This window comes from Galdieria sulphuraria (genome assembly GCF_000341285.1).
Source record: "Galdieria sulphuraria unplaced genomic scaffold scaf_30, whole genome shotgun sequence".
In the NCBI taxonomy this organism is placed as follows: domain Eukaryota; phylum Rhodophyta; class Bangiophyceae; order Galdieriales; family Galdieriaceae; genus Galdieria; species Galdieria sulphuraria.
In genome coordinates this window covers 18840-35614 of record NW_005178445.1, presented here as the reverse complement: position 1 = coordinate 35614, position 16775 = coordinate 18840, and the positions used below count along the sequence as shown (strand labels likewise).

General features: G+C 35.3%; 4 protein-coding genes and 1 non-coding gene across 5 annotated transcripts; 2 read left to right on the top strand and 3 right to left on the bottom strand.

Annotated features, from left to right (window-relative positions):
- The first annotated feature begins 394 nt into the window (after nucleotides 1–394).
- On the top strand, nucleotides 395–2096 carry Gasu_36150 (arsenical resistance protein ArsH). The gene has a single exon (XM_005705338.1). The coding sequence runs from the start codon at nucleotides 1108–1110 to the stop codon at nucleotides 1921–1923; it is 816 nt and encodes a 271-aa protein (XP_005705395.1). The 5' UTR covers nucleotides 395–1107; the 3' UTR covers nucleotides 1924–2096.
- A 3267-nt stretch (nucleotides 2097–5363) lies between these two features.
- Nucleotides 5364–6684, bottom strand: Gasu_36140 (uncharacterized protein). The gene has a single exon (XM_005705337.1). The coding sequence runs from the start codon at nucleotides 6668–6670 to the stop codon at nucleotides 5480–5482; it is 1191 nt and encodes a 396-aa protein (XP_005705394.1). The 5' UTR covers nucleotides 6671–6684; the 3' UTR covers nucleotides 5364–5479.
- Nucleotides 6685–7367: 683 nt separating this feature from the next.
- On the top strand, nucleotides 7368–7484 carry Gasu_nc0039. Its single transcript, XR_009833490.1, has one exon. It is a non-coding gene; the product is annotated as a 5S ribosomal RNA (ribosomal RNA).
- Nucleotides 7485–9070: 1586 nt separating this feature from the next.
- Gasu_36130 (archaeal ATPase) lies at nucleotides 9071–11774 on the bottom strand. Its single transcript, XM_005705336.1, has 2 exons — nucleotides 11091–11774; nucleotides 9071–10922 (listed from the first exon to the last, which is right to left on the bottom strand). Exons 1-2 carry the CDS (start codon nucleotides 11745–11747, stop codon nucleotides 9261–9263), a joined length of 2319 nt encoding a protein of 772 aa, XP_005705393.1. The 5' UTR covers nucleotides 11748–11774; the 3' UTR covers nucleotides 9071–9260.
- A 1850-nt stretch (nucleotides 11775–13624) lies between these two features.
- Nucleotides 13625–15884, bottom strand: Gasu_36120 (archaeal ATPase). The gene has a single exon (XM_005705335.1). The coding sequence runs from the start codon at nucleotides 15794–15796 to the stop codon at nucleotides 13682–13684; it is 2115 nt and encodes a 704-aa protein (XP_005705392.1). The 5' UTR covers nucleotides 15797–15884; the 3' UTR covers nucleotides 13625–13681.
- Between the last annotated feature and the right edge of the window lie 891 nt (nucleotides 15885–16775).

The window sequence follows — 16775 nt, the reverse complement described above, 5'->3', positions numbered from 1 at the left end:
ACTTTGTTGATACAAACTCCTCCAGAAGCAATTCTTTCCATCACTTGCTCATCCACGAGTGAATCATTGGAAAATATATACAATACGAATGTTCACTATACCACGACATATACTTGTTCTAATGATTTCTTCCTTCATTAAACAATCATCTAGAGAATATATAGCGACAGAACTAGGCTTATCAAAAGAACCCATATACAATTTGACCGCGAGTATGGTTCAATAATACAACTGGATGATCAAAATGAGTTGCATTCATTATATAAGAATAATCACTGAGTCATTGCATAGTCTACAGAAACACATATCTGATCACAGTTGAAAGTCTTTCAGACGAGACAATCATTCTCGCAGTCTTTTGTCATCATCATACAAAATAACATTCATGACTCACATCTTTACCAATCACAACTTTTGTAACTGCGTGATCATTTTCTTCTAGCTAATGGATAGTAATGGAGAACGATGTTTGGCAGTAGTTTTCATGATCTTATGTGCTATAGAAGCTCCCCTAGTTTTAACCCCTTTCAGTTTCACAACGTTCAACATTCAAATATTGTGAAAGAAGAGCTTCCAATAAGTGTGCAATATTGGGAGCTTGTTCGGAGGGTTTTAACAAAATGATGTTTTCTGCCGTAATGGCGCTAAAAAGAGACAGTAACTATGCAAACTTGGTTAATCCCATTCAGGTGAATCCTTTTCTATCTTAACATCTTGTGGCTTCAGTCGCATCTCCTATTAGCAAGAAAACAAAAACGAGTTCTCTCACATATTCTAGTAGCCATCCAATTCTTTCAGGTTTTAAATATTTTCTCAAGTTTTTATTGAAATCATTGACTAGAAGGAAATCTCTTCCAATCCTTGTAAACTGCTACAGAAAGAGCTTTTTCTTGTTCAAATTTTCGTTACAAAACCGACAAAAAACGCTCATACTTTTGGGAATAACGGTTCTCAAAAAGTTAATAAAAGTAAGTTATTTATGCTAAGCGTCTCTATTTTTGTCCTATCATGATGATGAAATGATGTTTACAAGTTGTCATAAGAATCAATGAGTATATTTGAAAGACAAATAAGACTTGAGATATTGTTGAGTATACACATTGAGAAATGGATTGTCCATTGACAGCTGAAAAGGACTTGAGTGAATGGAAAAAGTTTCGTTTAGACTCTGACAAGAATGACTGGATTGAGGATATAGATATTTCTGGTGCCAAGTCTTTGTATGAAAAGGAAGCTCAAGACAGACCACTAAGAGTACTAGTATTGTATGGTTCCTTAAGACAACGGTCTTTCTCTCGTTGTTGTGCTTATGAAGCAGCCAGATTGTTGGATTATTTGGGTGCAGACGTACGAGTTTTTGATCCTACAGAGTTACCTGTAAAAGGTCAAGTGGAGGAAACCCATCACAAGGTCCAAGAATTGAGAGAATTAGCTCTTTGGTCAGAAGCACAGTTTTGGTGTTCACCTGAAATGCACGGGAACGTAACGGGTTGTTTTAAAAATCAGATTGACTGGATACCACTTAGTTTAGGTTCCGTGCGTCCTACACAAGGTCGTACTTTGGCTATATGTCAAGTGTATGGAGGTTCACAATCCTTTAACGCAGTAAATACATTGCGAGTATTGGGAAGGTGGATGCGTATGTTTACTATTCCAAATCAGTCTTCTATTCCTAAAGCTTGGCAAGAGTTTGATGAATATAACAGAATGAAGCCTGGTCCTTTGAGAGATCGATTGGTCGATGTAGTTGAAGAGTTGGTCAAGTTTTCGTTGATGTTGAGAGACCATTCTTCTTTTTTAGTAGATAGATATAGTGAAAGGAAAGAAAAGGGAGATTTTGGAAGATTGTTATCTCAAGAAGAAAAAGAAAAATTACGTAAGAACGATGTTTTGAAGAGTCTTACCAATAGTAACAAGTCATAAAGAGCATTGGTTTATCTATACTTTTGTTGTGAGTTTGATCTCCAAAAGTACTATGAACATAAGGAAAGGAAATTGAACGACCACTTGTCAGTTTGCAACTAGAGTTGAGGTCTTTTGTTGACACTTTGTAGAAGTATGATACACGAGTAGCCATTAAACTCTTAAAAGGGTCTTGAACATTTATGATGTTCCACTTTTTTGAGGATTCATGGCGTTTGTCAAAAGTAATAATAAATATGATAAACACTCAATGAAAGAGTTGTTGTAACAGAAATGAATTTGAATGCGGATATTTGTGATGGCTCTTTTCAGTTGCTCGTTTTATTGTTTTGGCGTTTCATTTTAAAAGGCTTTGGAAGCATGCTCTTGTCATTCTCTTATCTCAAATACTCTAGAGTTGTTCTTCATTCTTATTCTCCAAGTTCCATCATCCAGAATAAGAACTCTCAATACTTGTTGATAAATTTTGGAGGCTTGTAATCTTGCAGATTTCATAAACACAACTTTCTTCCAATGATTGAGATGAATGTAATAATGATAATGACATTATGTATATGCATTGTCATACTATGCGATCGATAGTTACAAAGGTAAGTATAAAAATTCTACTTTCCATCTCCCTAAACAGTAACATATACAGGTATATACGATTATATCTCCAAAACCTTTTCTTTGCTGTCCAATGTTGCTCTAGATCTGATTACTTTAATGGAAACATTTGCAAGTATCTTTTCCAAAACCTGTTGACAAGAAATATTATGCAAATCTCTTATCAGCCTTGTTTCCAACGAATAGAATCGAAAACAGAATTGCTAAACAATTCTTTCCAATGAGCTATTTGTCGGTACAATTGACGAGCACCTTATTTTGGCTATTTTCTTTTCCTGATGTGGTATTAAAGACGAGTTAGAATCTTCAAATTCTTTTCATGTCATACAATCCGCACAAATGATGGAAGCATTGGATATTCTCAGTCGCCAACAAATTCTCTTATATAAACTACATATTCGCTCTCGATAAGAATAGTCATTGCTATCAATTAATTTCCAGGATTTTATCCAATTCATCTGAAAGGAATACTTAAAAATGGAATAAACTCGAAAGAGGAAGTCATCTGTAGATCTTTAATGGGCGTTGAATAAACTTCCTTTTATGTTCCGATATATGTAAAACAGATATCTTCACAATCTTTATTTCATTCACAACTCGATAAGCCATTGTAAGCACACAAAGATCAGTCTATACTAGAAATGAGCTAGTTGGCATTCCTTCAAAACAAATAGACTGAATGGCTTTCCATTTCATCTTATTGATTTTTGTTGTTCTTAAAGATGGTGGTCTGTGAGTATTCAAAATGTCATTCAAGCCCAAATGAGACACATGTGAAAAGAAATCATACTCAATACAAGGATTCAACCTTTCGAATGGTGAATCGTTTTTCTCTTCCTATTGAATATAGAAATTGGTCTAAAACAATATACTGTACGATGTTGTTGCTTTGAAATGTCAATCTTTATCATGATCTCTTTCTATAAGCACTATTGGCAAATAGGTAACGGTGGAGTTTTATGATTTAAAAAATGCACAAATCAACATTCTGTAAAGCTTCCTTCATTTTTGTAGCAGTTTTGAGATATTTTTTATGGTGGTTTCTTTTCATCGCTACTCGACGATGTCTTTTATTACCTCGACACTTGAACTTTATTTTGGACTCAATCCTTAAAGTTGGATCATTTAATATATGCACATGTTTCTTAAGGATAGATGGGAATAGTTGGTTGCACTTAAAGGCTTCCTTTTTGTACTTATGAGTGAATGGATCCTCTCATTCATGATGCTTTAAGCCTGTCCTTGAAAAACCTCACAATCATCCAATGAAATATATGAGACATGTTGAAGAGAAGCATTCTTCATGCAATCATGATCCGTTGTATTGAATTCAAACAACCTAACCATATTACATATCTATATTCATCAAAAACAAAAATCTTTTGATCATTTGACATTCTCTACCCTCTTTTTCTGTTTCTCATGGACTTTGAAAAGATTTTACAGTATCTTGGAAATATACAAAGGTTTCTTTTAAGCTATTGGATCTTTAAAGAAGAATCTCATGAGATTGAGGGTTGACAGCATATCTTTATCGAGACTTTTCTCATAGGAAGAGTTGCACTCATTGACAAAATATTATCTTCTCAACAACTAGAAATGCTCAATATTTTATCAACTGGAAGCACTTTGAGAAACTTGGTAAGAGTGAAAACTATCTGTGCAAATCTTTCAAAAGTTGAAAAATTGTCTTCTTCTTCTTTTTACTCTGTATTACCAATAGCCGAGGCAAAGGTTTGATTTCATAACTCTGGTGCAAATTGGACAAATGCTTTCCATTCTGTTAAAATTTGTGTTCTAGTTTCAACCAACGTTACTAGAAAAACCTTTACTTGACATTCTATTTTTTAAGTTGTCACAGAATGAACAGCGTTGAAAGAGAAGGTCACGAAATTTTTGAAGTGTGCACTGTGTGCTTTATTCAAATTACCCAAATCCTCAAAAGACTCTGAATTCAAATTGCCTTTTCAAGTGCCACATTTTTTTTAGTTATCAGGTCAATGAAGATGAAATCAAAAGTCCAAGTTAGTTCAATCTTGTAAGTTTATCAGCAAGTTTTCTTCAATTTATCCAATTCGTTTCAATGAAAGACATTAAAATTTTATGCAAGGATGGCAATCGCAAAAATCGTATTATTTAAAGCACTTGAAAGATCAAGGTATTCATCTTGAGAATTTGCCTATCAATGGCTATAATGTATTTCTCTTGTGAACGTTTGATTGTTAAGAATCATTTGAGTCTGAAGATAAGTTCTACAATTGCCAAACAAGCTTGCGTGATCGAGGTTCTTCTCTATTGCAGGTGTGGCTTGGCTGATGCTTTTTCTTATGAAAATTTTCCACATATGTTCCATTGAAATAGTTTAATTGATTTTGTGTCGCCTTAGTTGTAGTACTTTGGAATCTTGGACTGTTTATGTCTCACTGTCGAATCGTTAGCCTCGAGTTACTTGAGAAAATCTTAAACACGAGAACCCATTTGAGATAAGAAGTTCTTTTATTAAAAGTTGAAGTAGTTTTGATTTTGAAGAGCAGTTCTTTGGTTGTAAAGTCAATAGCTATCAAAGTTGGTTGAATTTCTTTTGATTCATTAGTTGTTTCTTACTGTCTTGGAAGAAGGTTGAGAAGATATTACGTTGGGAATATTTCTTGAGAATCTTTTTTTTTTATGTTATTGATGTCTCCCAAGTATGATTGACGACATTTTTATCAAAGTTGTTCAAGTGGATTGATTTTATTGACCTGCTCTGCTTAACCTTACTCCTGTCAGCGACTAACTGCAATTTCCTTGAAGCAAAGAAAGATTTGTAGTGATTGCAGTTGCTACCTTTGACAAACACTCGAAACCATACTCAAAAAAAGTGAAACCAATTTTTTTTTCCAAGTCAACTTTTTCAGAGTCGCTCCAATTTTTTTTAAAAAAAAACTTACTATAAACAAAAGGTAACTTATGCCGTGCTACAAATTTGTAGAAAAACCATTCCATCAGCAGTGTTTAGAAAAGAAAAGCGTACAGAGTCAAGTTGAAAAGGACCAACAGTAGAACAAGACTCAGAGCTATTGGAAGTAGCTGTCACTTGGATACCTTGGCGAAAGAAACTACCAGAAAGTGAGCCAAAGTCTCCTCCATTGGAACTAGAACCTTGACTTTGAACACTGCCTTCTGCCTGATCCAAAATACTTTGTGCTTGGCTCAAAGCACTGACGGAGCCTGACCCTGTACTTGAACCTAGTGCTTGAGACTTGGCACCGCCACTCAACTGACTGGAAGCAGCATTAGCTCCTGCACTAGAAGAACCACCATCACTTGAAGATGCGGTGGCACTGGATTCCACACTTGCTTGAAACAAAGGCTTTGCACAAGTTAAATTCGTACATATACATTGATCCGATACATTCCAGTAACATTTACAAACATCGTTCTCAATGTGAGCACAAGGTAAACACTTTTCTTTGTACTGCCAAACACAGCTCAAGTTTGTAGAAGCTTTGGCAGTTCCTTGTGCTGCTGCTGAACCACTAGAGCTACTTTTAGCATTGGCATTTGTACTACTTGTCACTCCGCTAGGTCCAGAAGTGCTACTTGAGGAGTCTTTTGCTGCAGCGTTGCCACTTGTTCCTGTAGTGCTTTCTGAACTTGTATTAGGAGTATTACTATCAGAAGCAGAATCCCCTTGTCCACTTCCAAAAGAGGAAGATGAATTAGTGGTTTGTGAACCTTGAAAGTTCACTCCACTAATATTCTTATCAAAACTGGTTGAACCACTTGAACTTATTGCAGCACCATCTTGACTGGAAGACGCACTAGAACCAGCTGCTGTTGAACTCTTACCATTGTTACCTGCTGTAATACCTTTGGCGTTGGCAGAGCCTACAGAAGAAGATATGGATGAACTAGAGGTGCCTTGAGAAGTAGTAGAGCTGGAATCTTCAGAAGCAGCAGATCCATTTCCAGTAGAATCGACTTGGGAGTTGGATGCGGAGGATTGTTTTCCATCCGTTGAAGAGGAGAATCCTGAAGCTTCTCCATTTCCAGAGGAAAAGGAAGAAGAAAATGTATTTGTATCTGCCATTGCAAAACTAACTGTTAATGCTATTACAAGTATAACAGTTACATATAAACAAAGGTATCTCTTCATGTTTGTCAAAAAAATATTGGAGACACGAAAAAGAAGAATAGCAATATACGCTTAAAGTTTCTATTTCATAAAGCTATTTAAAGCATCGATGCTGACGTTTCATTTGGTTAGATGTAATCTGGATAATCATAGAATTGTTACTAATTTTGGAAATTCGATGCCGATTGCATCCATTTGGCAGACAAGTAGGCGATGGGTCCCATGACAATTACATGTTTCTAAATGCAGTCACAGCTAAAAGGAGGAAATGTCGAGGTCACCGTATTCTCCTATTATTTGCAAAATTTCTTGCGATCAGTTGATACTTGAAATATACCTTTTTATAGTATCAATAATGGAAGATGGCTATTTATCAAGACCCAATTTATACTTTTTTTATATTGTAGAAACGTTTCTAGTATATCGTGACGAAATTTCTATTCAAAAAAGAATTAGTTTTATCCATGTTATAAACTTTGGAATGGCTTTTAGTAAGGTTCAAGTTACTTTTGAATGGACGTTGTACAGAACTTTTTTCTCAAATGATATAATGAGAAACGCTTTGGTTATATAACAAAATTGCAACTTGTGTTTGTATAAAAAACTATTCACATTACAATATTTACTGTTTCTCACACTGGATTCTTTTCTTTGCAATTACTTGTATGAAATAATGTCCATTTGTATAAATAGTATTTAACAACTCTTCCAAATATGTACGGCCATACTAGTGGCACATGCGCCTGAACCCATTTCGAATTCAGAAGCTAAGCGCCCTCAGGCTTGGTTAGTACTGAGGTGAGGGATCACTCGGGAACCCCAAGTGCCGTACGTTTTTTTGTACTGTTTTTTAGGGTTCTATGAAAAGAGAAGCCAAGTGTAAAGAGAAATAGGTGTTTTTAAATTTTTGTTATTATAGAATACAAAAGGAATCAATGTTGGCCAAGGAAACTGATTGTGAAGAAACGGCAACAAAACACATACTTGTCGTTGCAAGTGCAAAAGCAAGTTGAGTTTAACCAGCATTTTTCTTTCGAGTTTAGAAATCTTGAGGATTCCATAAAGCTTGGTCATAAATTGTGTCCTAAGAGTATATTCTCTTTTAATTCTGGTGATAGAGCCTCAAGAAAGAACATGAATTCAGCAACCAATTCCTTAACGACTTTCAGTGAGCTCCATTGGTCGTTTTGATTGCACGTATTATTCTTGGTTGATTTGAGGATGTCTCTGCTAGTCAAACTCTCTGCTGTTCACTTTCTGACTAGCATAATAATATTATAATGCATGTTAGACTTCGCAAAGGTTGCCTGTCATAACAGTAGCGCAGTATCATCGACTCATGGTTGTTGTTGTTGTGTTGAAAGTGGTGCCTTGAACGTAAATTCAAGTATTCTTCCGCTGGCAGAGCAAAGTTGTCTGTCAAGGGTTCTCATTGTATCATATCATGTACTACTCGAAGAATGCCTTATAGTCCCGTCTATGGAAGACTTTTTTGTCAAGGCTGTTCAACAATAGCTGAGCAAGGATTCAATTACATTGACTATCACTAGTCTTTGAAACTTTTACCACTTACGTCCCCTTGAGGCAGTTTTACTAGATATTATAGTTGGCCTTGGACTCTTCTGCTTCTCAATTGTCAAGGCCATTTTTGAATACATTTCCCTCTTCAAATTCATCAGAAGAATCGTTGTTTGCTGTGGCTTTCATATTGTGATTCAAACCGCATGACGGTCTCAAGAGTGTTGCTATCTAGAATGCATAGGAAGGTTCGAATAAGGCATTGATCGAGAGAGAATCTTTATTCTTCTATAGTCTTTCTGAACCAACATGTCATTTTTATTCAGTACTGCATTTATTTATTTATAGATAATCTGTCATTTTTTTTTATAAACATAACATGGTCCTCATATGTATATATGCTGCAACAATATTCTTCCATCCAAATTCTCAACTTTTCAAACATCATTCACGAGACTATGATGACTTGCTCACTTTGCAACAAGAGAAAAACCATTGGATATATTCATAAGAATATGCGGATTCTAAAATTTGAAAGAAAAAGTAAACTTGAGAAGATGTCCAAAAAGGAACAGACCACATATATGTCATTGGCATTGCTAGATATAAGTAGAAGTTACTCGACGCATATTTGCAATAAATAGTGAAAAAACTACAAATTCTAGGTATAATAACGACGAAGTAGTTTCTGGATCATTCCTTGCATAGAAACCACAAGCAGATCAAGCAAATTCTTAGTCAATGAAACTTTTGTTCTCAACTTGCTCGTTCAAGTATTCAAAAGCTGACCAATTTGCATAAGTGACAAGCTTGTGTCTTTACGTGCCAGCCAAACAACAATGAGTTCGAAGATTGAGTGCACACATCCTCTCTTTTTAGTTAAACTCAACCAGCGTTTTTCAACACAAAAAACATAGTTTTATTCGTCCGTTTTCATGGAAAATGTAAAAGCTTACAAACAGAGATACGCTTTGTTGTTGTAAGCTTCAATTAGAATAAAAGCACAAAGAACTCTCTCTCTTTCTCTCTCCTACGTTCCACTCTATTTTCTAAAAAGAATGTCTCTCAATAACACAAATTTGAAAGCAGCTGATTATTCTTTCATTTCTGTGTTTTCTTTCAGTAATACTGCAGCTCTTAGAATTTTTTGAATGTATTGCTCTGGTATACCCATCAACTCTAGTGACTTTCTTCGAATCACTTGAGGATTATCTCCAAATATACTAGGAAATGTGAAAGCATAACGAGTGGCAACTTCTTCCGGTAATAACGCAGACTTGCAAAGAAACTCTTTCCAGTCAAAATGTGTATTTATATCACTCGATACTTGTTCTCTTCTTGTTTTATCTTTTTCCAGTTGTATAGAACTTTGAAAACCTTCCATTTGCATACGATTCTCCTCATTTATTCTCGGTCTTATATTTTGAGCCACTCTTGAAGTAACATTTGATTGCTCAGCTTCCAAATATGAAACATATTTATTGGACATCGACTCAAAGAGAGTTTTGCACCATACTGAAAAGTCTTTACTGAACTCTTCTCGGTTTGCTTTCTCAATTTTCCTCAAAATATCGACATTATCTATTCCCAAATATCTTTCAAGGTTCCTTTGGGAAACAATTATCAATTGCATACATGATCGACTACTTTCATTCAAAGTTGACCCAGTAGTAGAATGTTGAGTTACCAAATCACTTGCATCTTCAACAATATTTTGTTCTTCGACAGAGAAACCTACAGATCGATCATATTTAGTACAAAGTACCACCACAAACTGAAAACAAAGTTGAACAGATGAAGGAGATTCGTTATTCAAAACGGAAATAACTTCTTTGAAAAATTTTTTGGCTTCTTTCTTAATATTTGCTTTCGAAAATTCAGTTTTGTGATAAAATTTAAATGAAAATCCAACAACATAACGTGTTTGTCCATTATGGAATACAACATATGCATCAGGGCCACTCGAATTGCCATCTTTTGGAACAAAAATACCACCATGTTGTAAATGTTTTCTATAATCGTCAGAAAATGAATCAGAGACATTTCTCAAGATGGGTATATCACAAGATTTTGTTGATTCCATAGAATAAGAAACATTGTCCTGTTCAATAAAAGAACCCTGGAAAATTCCTGGAATAGCAGAATGTACAATAGGCGAGGAATTAGAATGAAGAAAAGTTAATAAGCGAAAGCGAAAGATCTTCATAAATACAAATTCAAAGAAGACTCCTTTTGCTGTTGAAGTGTCGGGAATATAACTAAACGGAGATAAAGGAAAGAGTTCAGTAGCTTCACGGAAAAAGTTATAGTTGCTATGAGCTCTCAATATAAATTCACAACAACCAATCTTGAACTTAGTGCCCGTATCAATCCCGTCAGTTCCACAACTTTCAGAATAAAACCCAAAAGTTGCAACCAAGTCCATCAAATAAGTTTTCGTTCCACATAGAGTAATTGCAAATTTGATTGGGAAAATTGTTCCGAGTTGATAATTCAAAAGGACGAATTGATATCGAAGAAGGGTTGCGGAATCTAGTATCTCTGGAATAATAAAGGTTCCTGACTCTTTTAGTATCTCTTGAAAGATTCTATCTAATAAGGGTTCCATATTTTCATCGTTGATAACAGGTTGAGATAAGTTTGCAACTTTCTCTACTAGGGCTAATAAAGTATTCCTTACAATCAACGGAATACCTCCTGTCTTCTTTTTCAACAATTCTACGAATCGATGTTGTAAATCATCGGAGGGCAATAACTAGTCCTTCAAGGACTTTCCATCATAAGTTGCCAGCTCAATATATTCGTTAATATCATGGAGATTAAAGGGATTCAACCGCAACATATGGAGGGTGACACTACTGGAGCGAGTATCAGACAGGGGGGCTGAGATTTCAGCAGTTCGACCTGCCAAATAGACAATTACCTTCCCTGTAATCAACAAATTACGTAGAATGCGGAAGAAGTTCCGAAAAGGTACATATTTTGGGTCAGACTCGATGAACTGTTTCTTGGTGAGTTCACTATAGTATTTGGTGAGGTAACTCAGATGGCTAAGTTCGTCTATCATCAAAAATAAATATTGTTTCTCAAATTGTTCGAGAAGATAATCAATAGCTCCTACAGTATCGAATTTCTTTACCATCCTCTGAGCCATCTGAAGAGCGTCCGTATCTTTACCATTTTGTCGATAAGCGTTCAAAATTATATTATACATCAAAGCCTCTAGAAACCTTGGAAAAGGAGCACGAGAAAAACCCTCTTCTAGTTTAAAGCAAACTGACAAAGTGTTTTCCGCAAAGTGTTTCCAAGAAAAAATCTTCAAATCAACTTTTCCCGATGAGCTCTTGTTGAAAACCTCCGTCTTCGTCTGCTCTTCTTCTTCGTCGGCGAATTTTTTTAAAAACTCTAAAAAATTTTCTCCAACAAAACTCTTGCCAGCTCCAAAGACCTGAGGAGAAAAGCACGCTGCAGGACGTAAATTGTTCAATTTTCCGTCAACTGAAGAAAACTGGTGGAAATAAGTTCGAAGAATAGAATAAACATCTTCTTTTCTGTCTATCAACGGTTCTCTCAAACTCATTTTACACGCCGCCAATCCGAAATCAATTGACTTTCAAAGGAGTTGGAAGGAGTGTATGTTTTATTGTTCGAGAGATTGCTTTATTTGGTGATTGGTAGAAATGATCTCGTTGACACTTCTAGACTCACAATGACAATAGAGAGAAAGCAGGAATATTTTCTTGCTTGTCATAACTAGAAACTTTCTTTTACTATAGACAAGAAATAGGTTTCTATGAGTTTTTGTGGTGAATTAGACTGATTGGTACTCTTTCTATGGCTTGTATACTGTAAGAGAGTTTTTCTACTATCTTCCACACTATCTTACACGCAAACTCCTATATACAAGTCTAATTAGATACAAGCTTTTTGTAAGTTACAGACGAAATACAGTGGGAAACAGAGAATTGCAATGAATGGGAAGTCTGTTAGTTTGTAACCGTTCGTAGCAGTTTATAAATACAAAAATATCTAATTGAATTTGGAGAAGTGTATTATGTAGATTGTCATACTGACTTATCATTAAATACAAGCCATTATTGATGTAATAGCTACACAAGTTGTCTATCCTTTGTTCGACTTTAAAAAGTTGTGAATATGTCTTATATAAGGACATCAATAAAGGCTTCAAATGTAGTCACTATAACCGTTCATTTTGCACATATCGATGCTGAAAAAAGAGCAAAAGACTGAGCCAAAAAATTGTTTTACTAAAGAAGAAGCCTTTCATACTTGAGTCAAGGTCGAGTAGTGTACCAACTTGAAAGCTTCAGCAATTCTCCAACTGAAAGCCACTCCATATTGAAGAACTTTTACCCAACATGACTCTTGACTGAGAGACTTTGTAGTTCCTAAGTTATCTGTCAAGTGATTGTTGTGGAATGACAATACTTGAAGATTGGATATGGTTTCCTTTGACTAATTAGAAACAATTCTGTTCCACTCTCAAAGTTGTCCTTTGCAATGCAATATAAATAGAACTCCTCTGTAAATAGTGATTTTCTGAAATAGAAAGTTTTTTTCTCTGTTTGTCACATGGGTAGATTCATTTAAGATGTCTCTTGTTCTATTGATAGTCAAACGAAATTTTTTATATCGAATATCATCTTTGCAACCGGGTTACTTTCCCTATCTAAGAGTCGGTGAGTTTTTAGTCTAATTCACTAAAACAGAGTTTGGATATATAGTGTTGTTAGTACTTTTGAGATAGAGTTTGAATTGCAAACTAAAATACTTTTTTTAGTATTTTTTCTTACCTTTGCTATGTTTTCTCTTGGATCCAACAAGTTTCATATTTGTGGGAGCCATTTATATGAATTCTAAGGCTAGAAATGCAGTTTGAAAAAAACACATAAAAACGAAAGGAATCTAAACTTTTATCGAATTTCAAGAAGCTAAAACTCTTTTTTAGACCGCAGTGCAGGTTCTCAAGTTAGAGGAAGCCTCAAGTTTTTGCTGCCATTCCCTTCGTTTGGTCTAAAACCGAGGAAAACTCTCTTCTATTCAGTTAACAAAAGACAAGAAGGACAGTCCAAGTGAAATGTACAAACAACCTTTTTCTGTCTCAGTCTTTGAAAATTATAGTAAAAAAGTTACTGTTCTTTTTTCAACAGGCTAGAAAGACAACATAGCAGACACTTGAAGAATGTTTTGAGATATTCTTTGGGTAACCACTTTACTAAGTATTTGGACAAGAAAGGATATTTTTCATTCTAGTTGTATCAACATGTATGTATGTATAGTCTATTCATTTTGAATCATTGTTACAACTCTGCAATATTATTGCAAATTGACACGAAACGATTATAAGCCAGCCTTGAAAGCCAACTAATAAACTCTTTTCAAGGAAGACTGTATGGTGTCCAAAAGACAAGCAAATAAGTTGTAACCAAGTTTCAAACATACAAAAAAAAGTTTATTTGCTCTTCAAAACAAAGGGAAGGATTGAGTTAGAATCTATTGCCAACTTAAGAAACTGTTACGGATTTTATGAAGTAGTTTTAGTCCCAAGTTCCAAAAAGTAGGATTATGAGGAACATGAAATGCTCTTTCAAGTCCATTCAATATTTCTTCGTCAATCAGCATTTGGACATCTCTTTCACAAAGAATAACAAGTTCACAGTTATCAGGTACTTTGAACGAATCATTTCTAATAAACATTCCACTGGAGTAACAACGACTCTGATTACCCAACTCATTAGAAACATTCAATGATAACTTTGTACTAACGATAATAAGCATACAATGATGATAATCCATTGCACTGGATAAGACTTGATCATAAACAGGATCTAAAAATTTCTTGGCTTCATCTATAATATCTGACCAGCCAATTCCTTCCGACCTCCAACGTCCTTTACATGCAACTCCAACAGTAAGAACTTTGGGTTCCACAGGAGATTGTAATTTGAATATAATATCAGGACTATGAGAAGTAGCGTCCAAAGGAATGTAAATAGTCTCTAAATAAAGTGTCTCTCGAATAATTTTATTCCATTCAGTATTGGCAAAAGTTCTTCGACTCTTGTTCGATTCACTTCTTGTTTCTGTAGAACTAACAACAGACTTGATATAGTGAATAGGTGATGTTGTACTGATTGGAAGTTTCATTTGTTTCCATATTGGAGACAATTGACCCAACAATTCCCTCAACTCATTTCGATTCTTTGAAGACAACATCAAAACTAGTCGTAAAGCAACAATTCCTTCAAATACACGACACTTTGAATAGAAGAAACAATCTACTGGTTCTACATCAAGTGATCCAAGAAGTATCTTTTCCAAAGAAGATATGGAAGGGTCGTTCTTGAAGATTACAACAAATACTTTCGGAATTAGGATTTGGAAAGTATTCTGGTCAATAGGATATCGATATAATCCCATTTCAGTGACTGCATCATATAGATAGGACTCCGATGTCAATCTGTCATCTACTTTAGACGGTATACGATAAAGTGCCATCATCAATAGTATATCAAAAACACTTTTTCTATCTTCGTCCAAATTCAATATTCGTTCCACAAATGGTTCAGCACAAATTCTTCGGAAATTGTAGTCATTCATACAAGTCAAACATTCTTCTTTCGATATGAAAGGCTGGTTTCTTGTTTTTATATAATTCAGAAGCATATTTACTGCACGAGTCAACAAACCAGGAACTCCACCTGTACATTCCAATAACGAATCTGCCAATTCATTTACTGAAAATGAAGAACTACATAAGACATTACAAACTGGTTCTTGAGTAGGTGTCTTTAGAAGAGTCTTTTCAAGGAATTCAACGATACTGGAAGCGTCCAAAGGTGATAAAGGGATAAAATGTAGTATAACTCTTGATAGCCCAAAAGCCACATCATTCTTAATACTTAAACCCTTGCTTTTCCCAACAACTATAAAAAACAAGTCGGGTTCTTTGCACAATTGACTAATGATACCGAAAAAGTCATTGTAAGGTCGAACCACACCTTTGTCATTCTTCTCCAGTTCAAAAAGAATTCCATTCGTATCCAAAACACCAACTTCATCAAATGCCAACAAAAGATATTGATCGGAAGGAATCCTTAGTATATCTCGTAAGAGTGGAACTAGGTTGGAGGGTTCCATGTCCACCATTTCGAAGGCTTCTTTCTTTCGCAAAATTTCCGCGCCAACTTGAGAGCAGGCAGCCTTTATTAACAAATAGTAGACTGCCCACTTCAGGTTTCGTTCTTTCGGTTCTGTGGGCTCCAACTTCCTCAAATCCACAAAGAGCAATGAAGCCCTTTTCAGCTTCTCCAAAAAGGTTCTCCTCGAAGGGTCCGAAGCAAACGTCGACAGGGAAGTTTCACCAAACCTTTGCACCAACTCCAAATAGGTTCGGGCAAAGGTCGTCTTGCCAGAACCGAACATGTGCGGAGCGAATGGTATCGTCAAGCGATAGTTGCAACTACTTGTTACACCCCTGAGTTGTTCTCTGTTGCTATGAAGATCATACAGTTCTTTTGTCACTCGAACAACATCTCTTTCACGATCTACTACCACAACAGACTCAAAGTTGTCCACAGCTTTCCACTTGTCATCCAAACTCGCCATCGCCAAAGTGAAATGAAACAATCTTCTGTTTATTTCGGAGTACAAATATAAATAAATGAACAATTGATTGTTTGTCGGTCACAACAACAACAAGGAAAATAGTAAAGGATACCAATCCAACTTCTTCTCTTTATCAACTGATGACTATGTCATACCCTTTATGGCTTGGACTGAGATGATTTGAACTATGGAAGAACGATCAATATGGCTTTTTCAGCTATCGATATTTTTATTCTCGTATGCTAATATAATGGCAACTCTCATAGGGTACAAGAAGGATTGGAAGGAAGCCAATGTTTATTTCACAAGTTTTTTATGCTCTTTGAGAGTATAAAGCTATTAAACATGGCCCATTCTCACATAGATAAGAACGTTTCTTTCAGAATTTTCGAGAGTAGTCATGAGAGTTCCGAGTAATATAGATTGTTCATGAAGAATTTGTTCCGTAGACGTCTCTCTCTAGATTTTCTGTATTTTATGGAACAGTTTTTACGTCACTTTTGCTTCATTTCAAAACACGGATCTAGATTATGAACCAAGTCATTCTCTTGTGTAGTCTATTCAAAAGCTCCAGTTGAAGTATATTATTTAGTAGAAATGCAGAAACCCGCAAGCATAGCAGTGTTTTATTCTCAGCAATCATCAAATTCCTTTCTTACGATATCATGACAAGTAGCAGCTTATCACTAAAGCTACAAAGGTTGATGATAGCAAAAGACAAACCAAAACAAATGCGCAAAGAAGGATCCAAAATATCTCGTTGTGTTATCAAATCTCAGAAACAACATTGACTCACACAAGTGTATCATCAATACTCAATTTCTGTAAGAGTCAATAGCTCCTGTTTCTTTTTCCTCTGAAAATAGTGGCATTTGATACTGTGGATTCTGTTAAGAGGAGAAAAGATATTTTCAAGAAAAATTCAATTCAGTCGAATTGAGTCTATTCTATCGATTGTCATTGCATAGCATTTGAATCA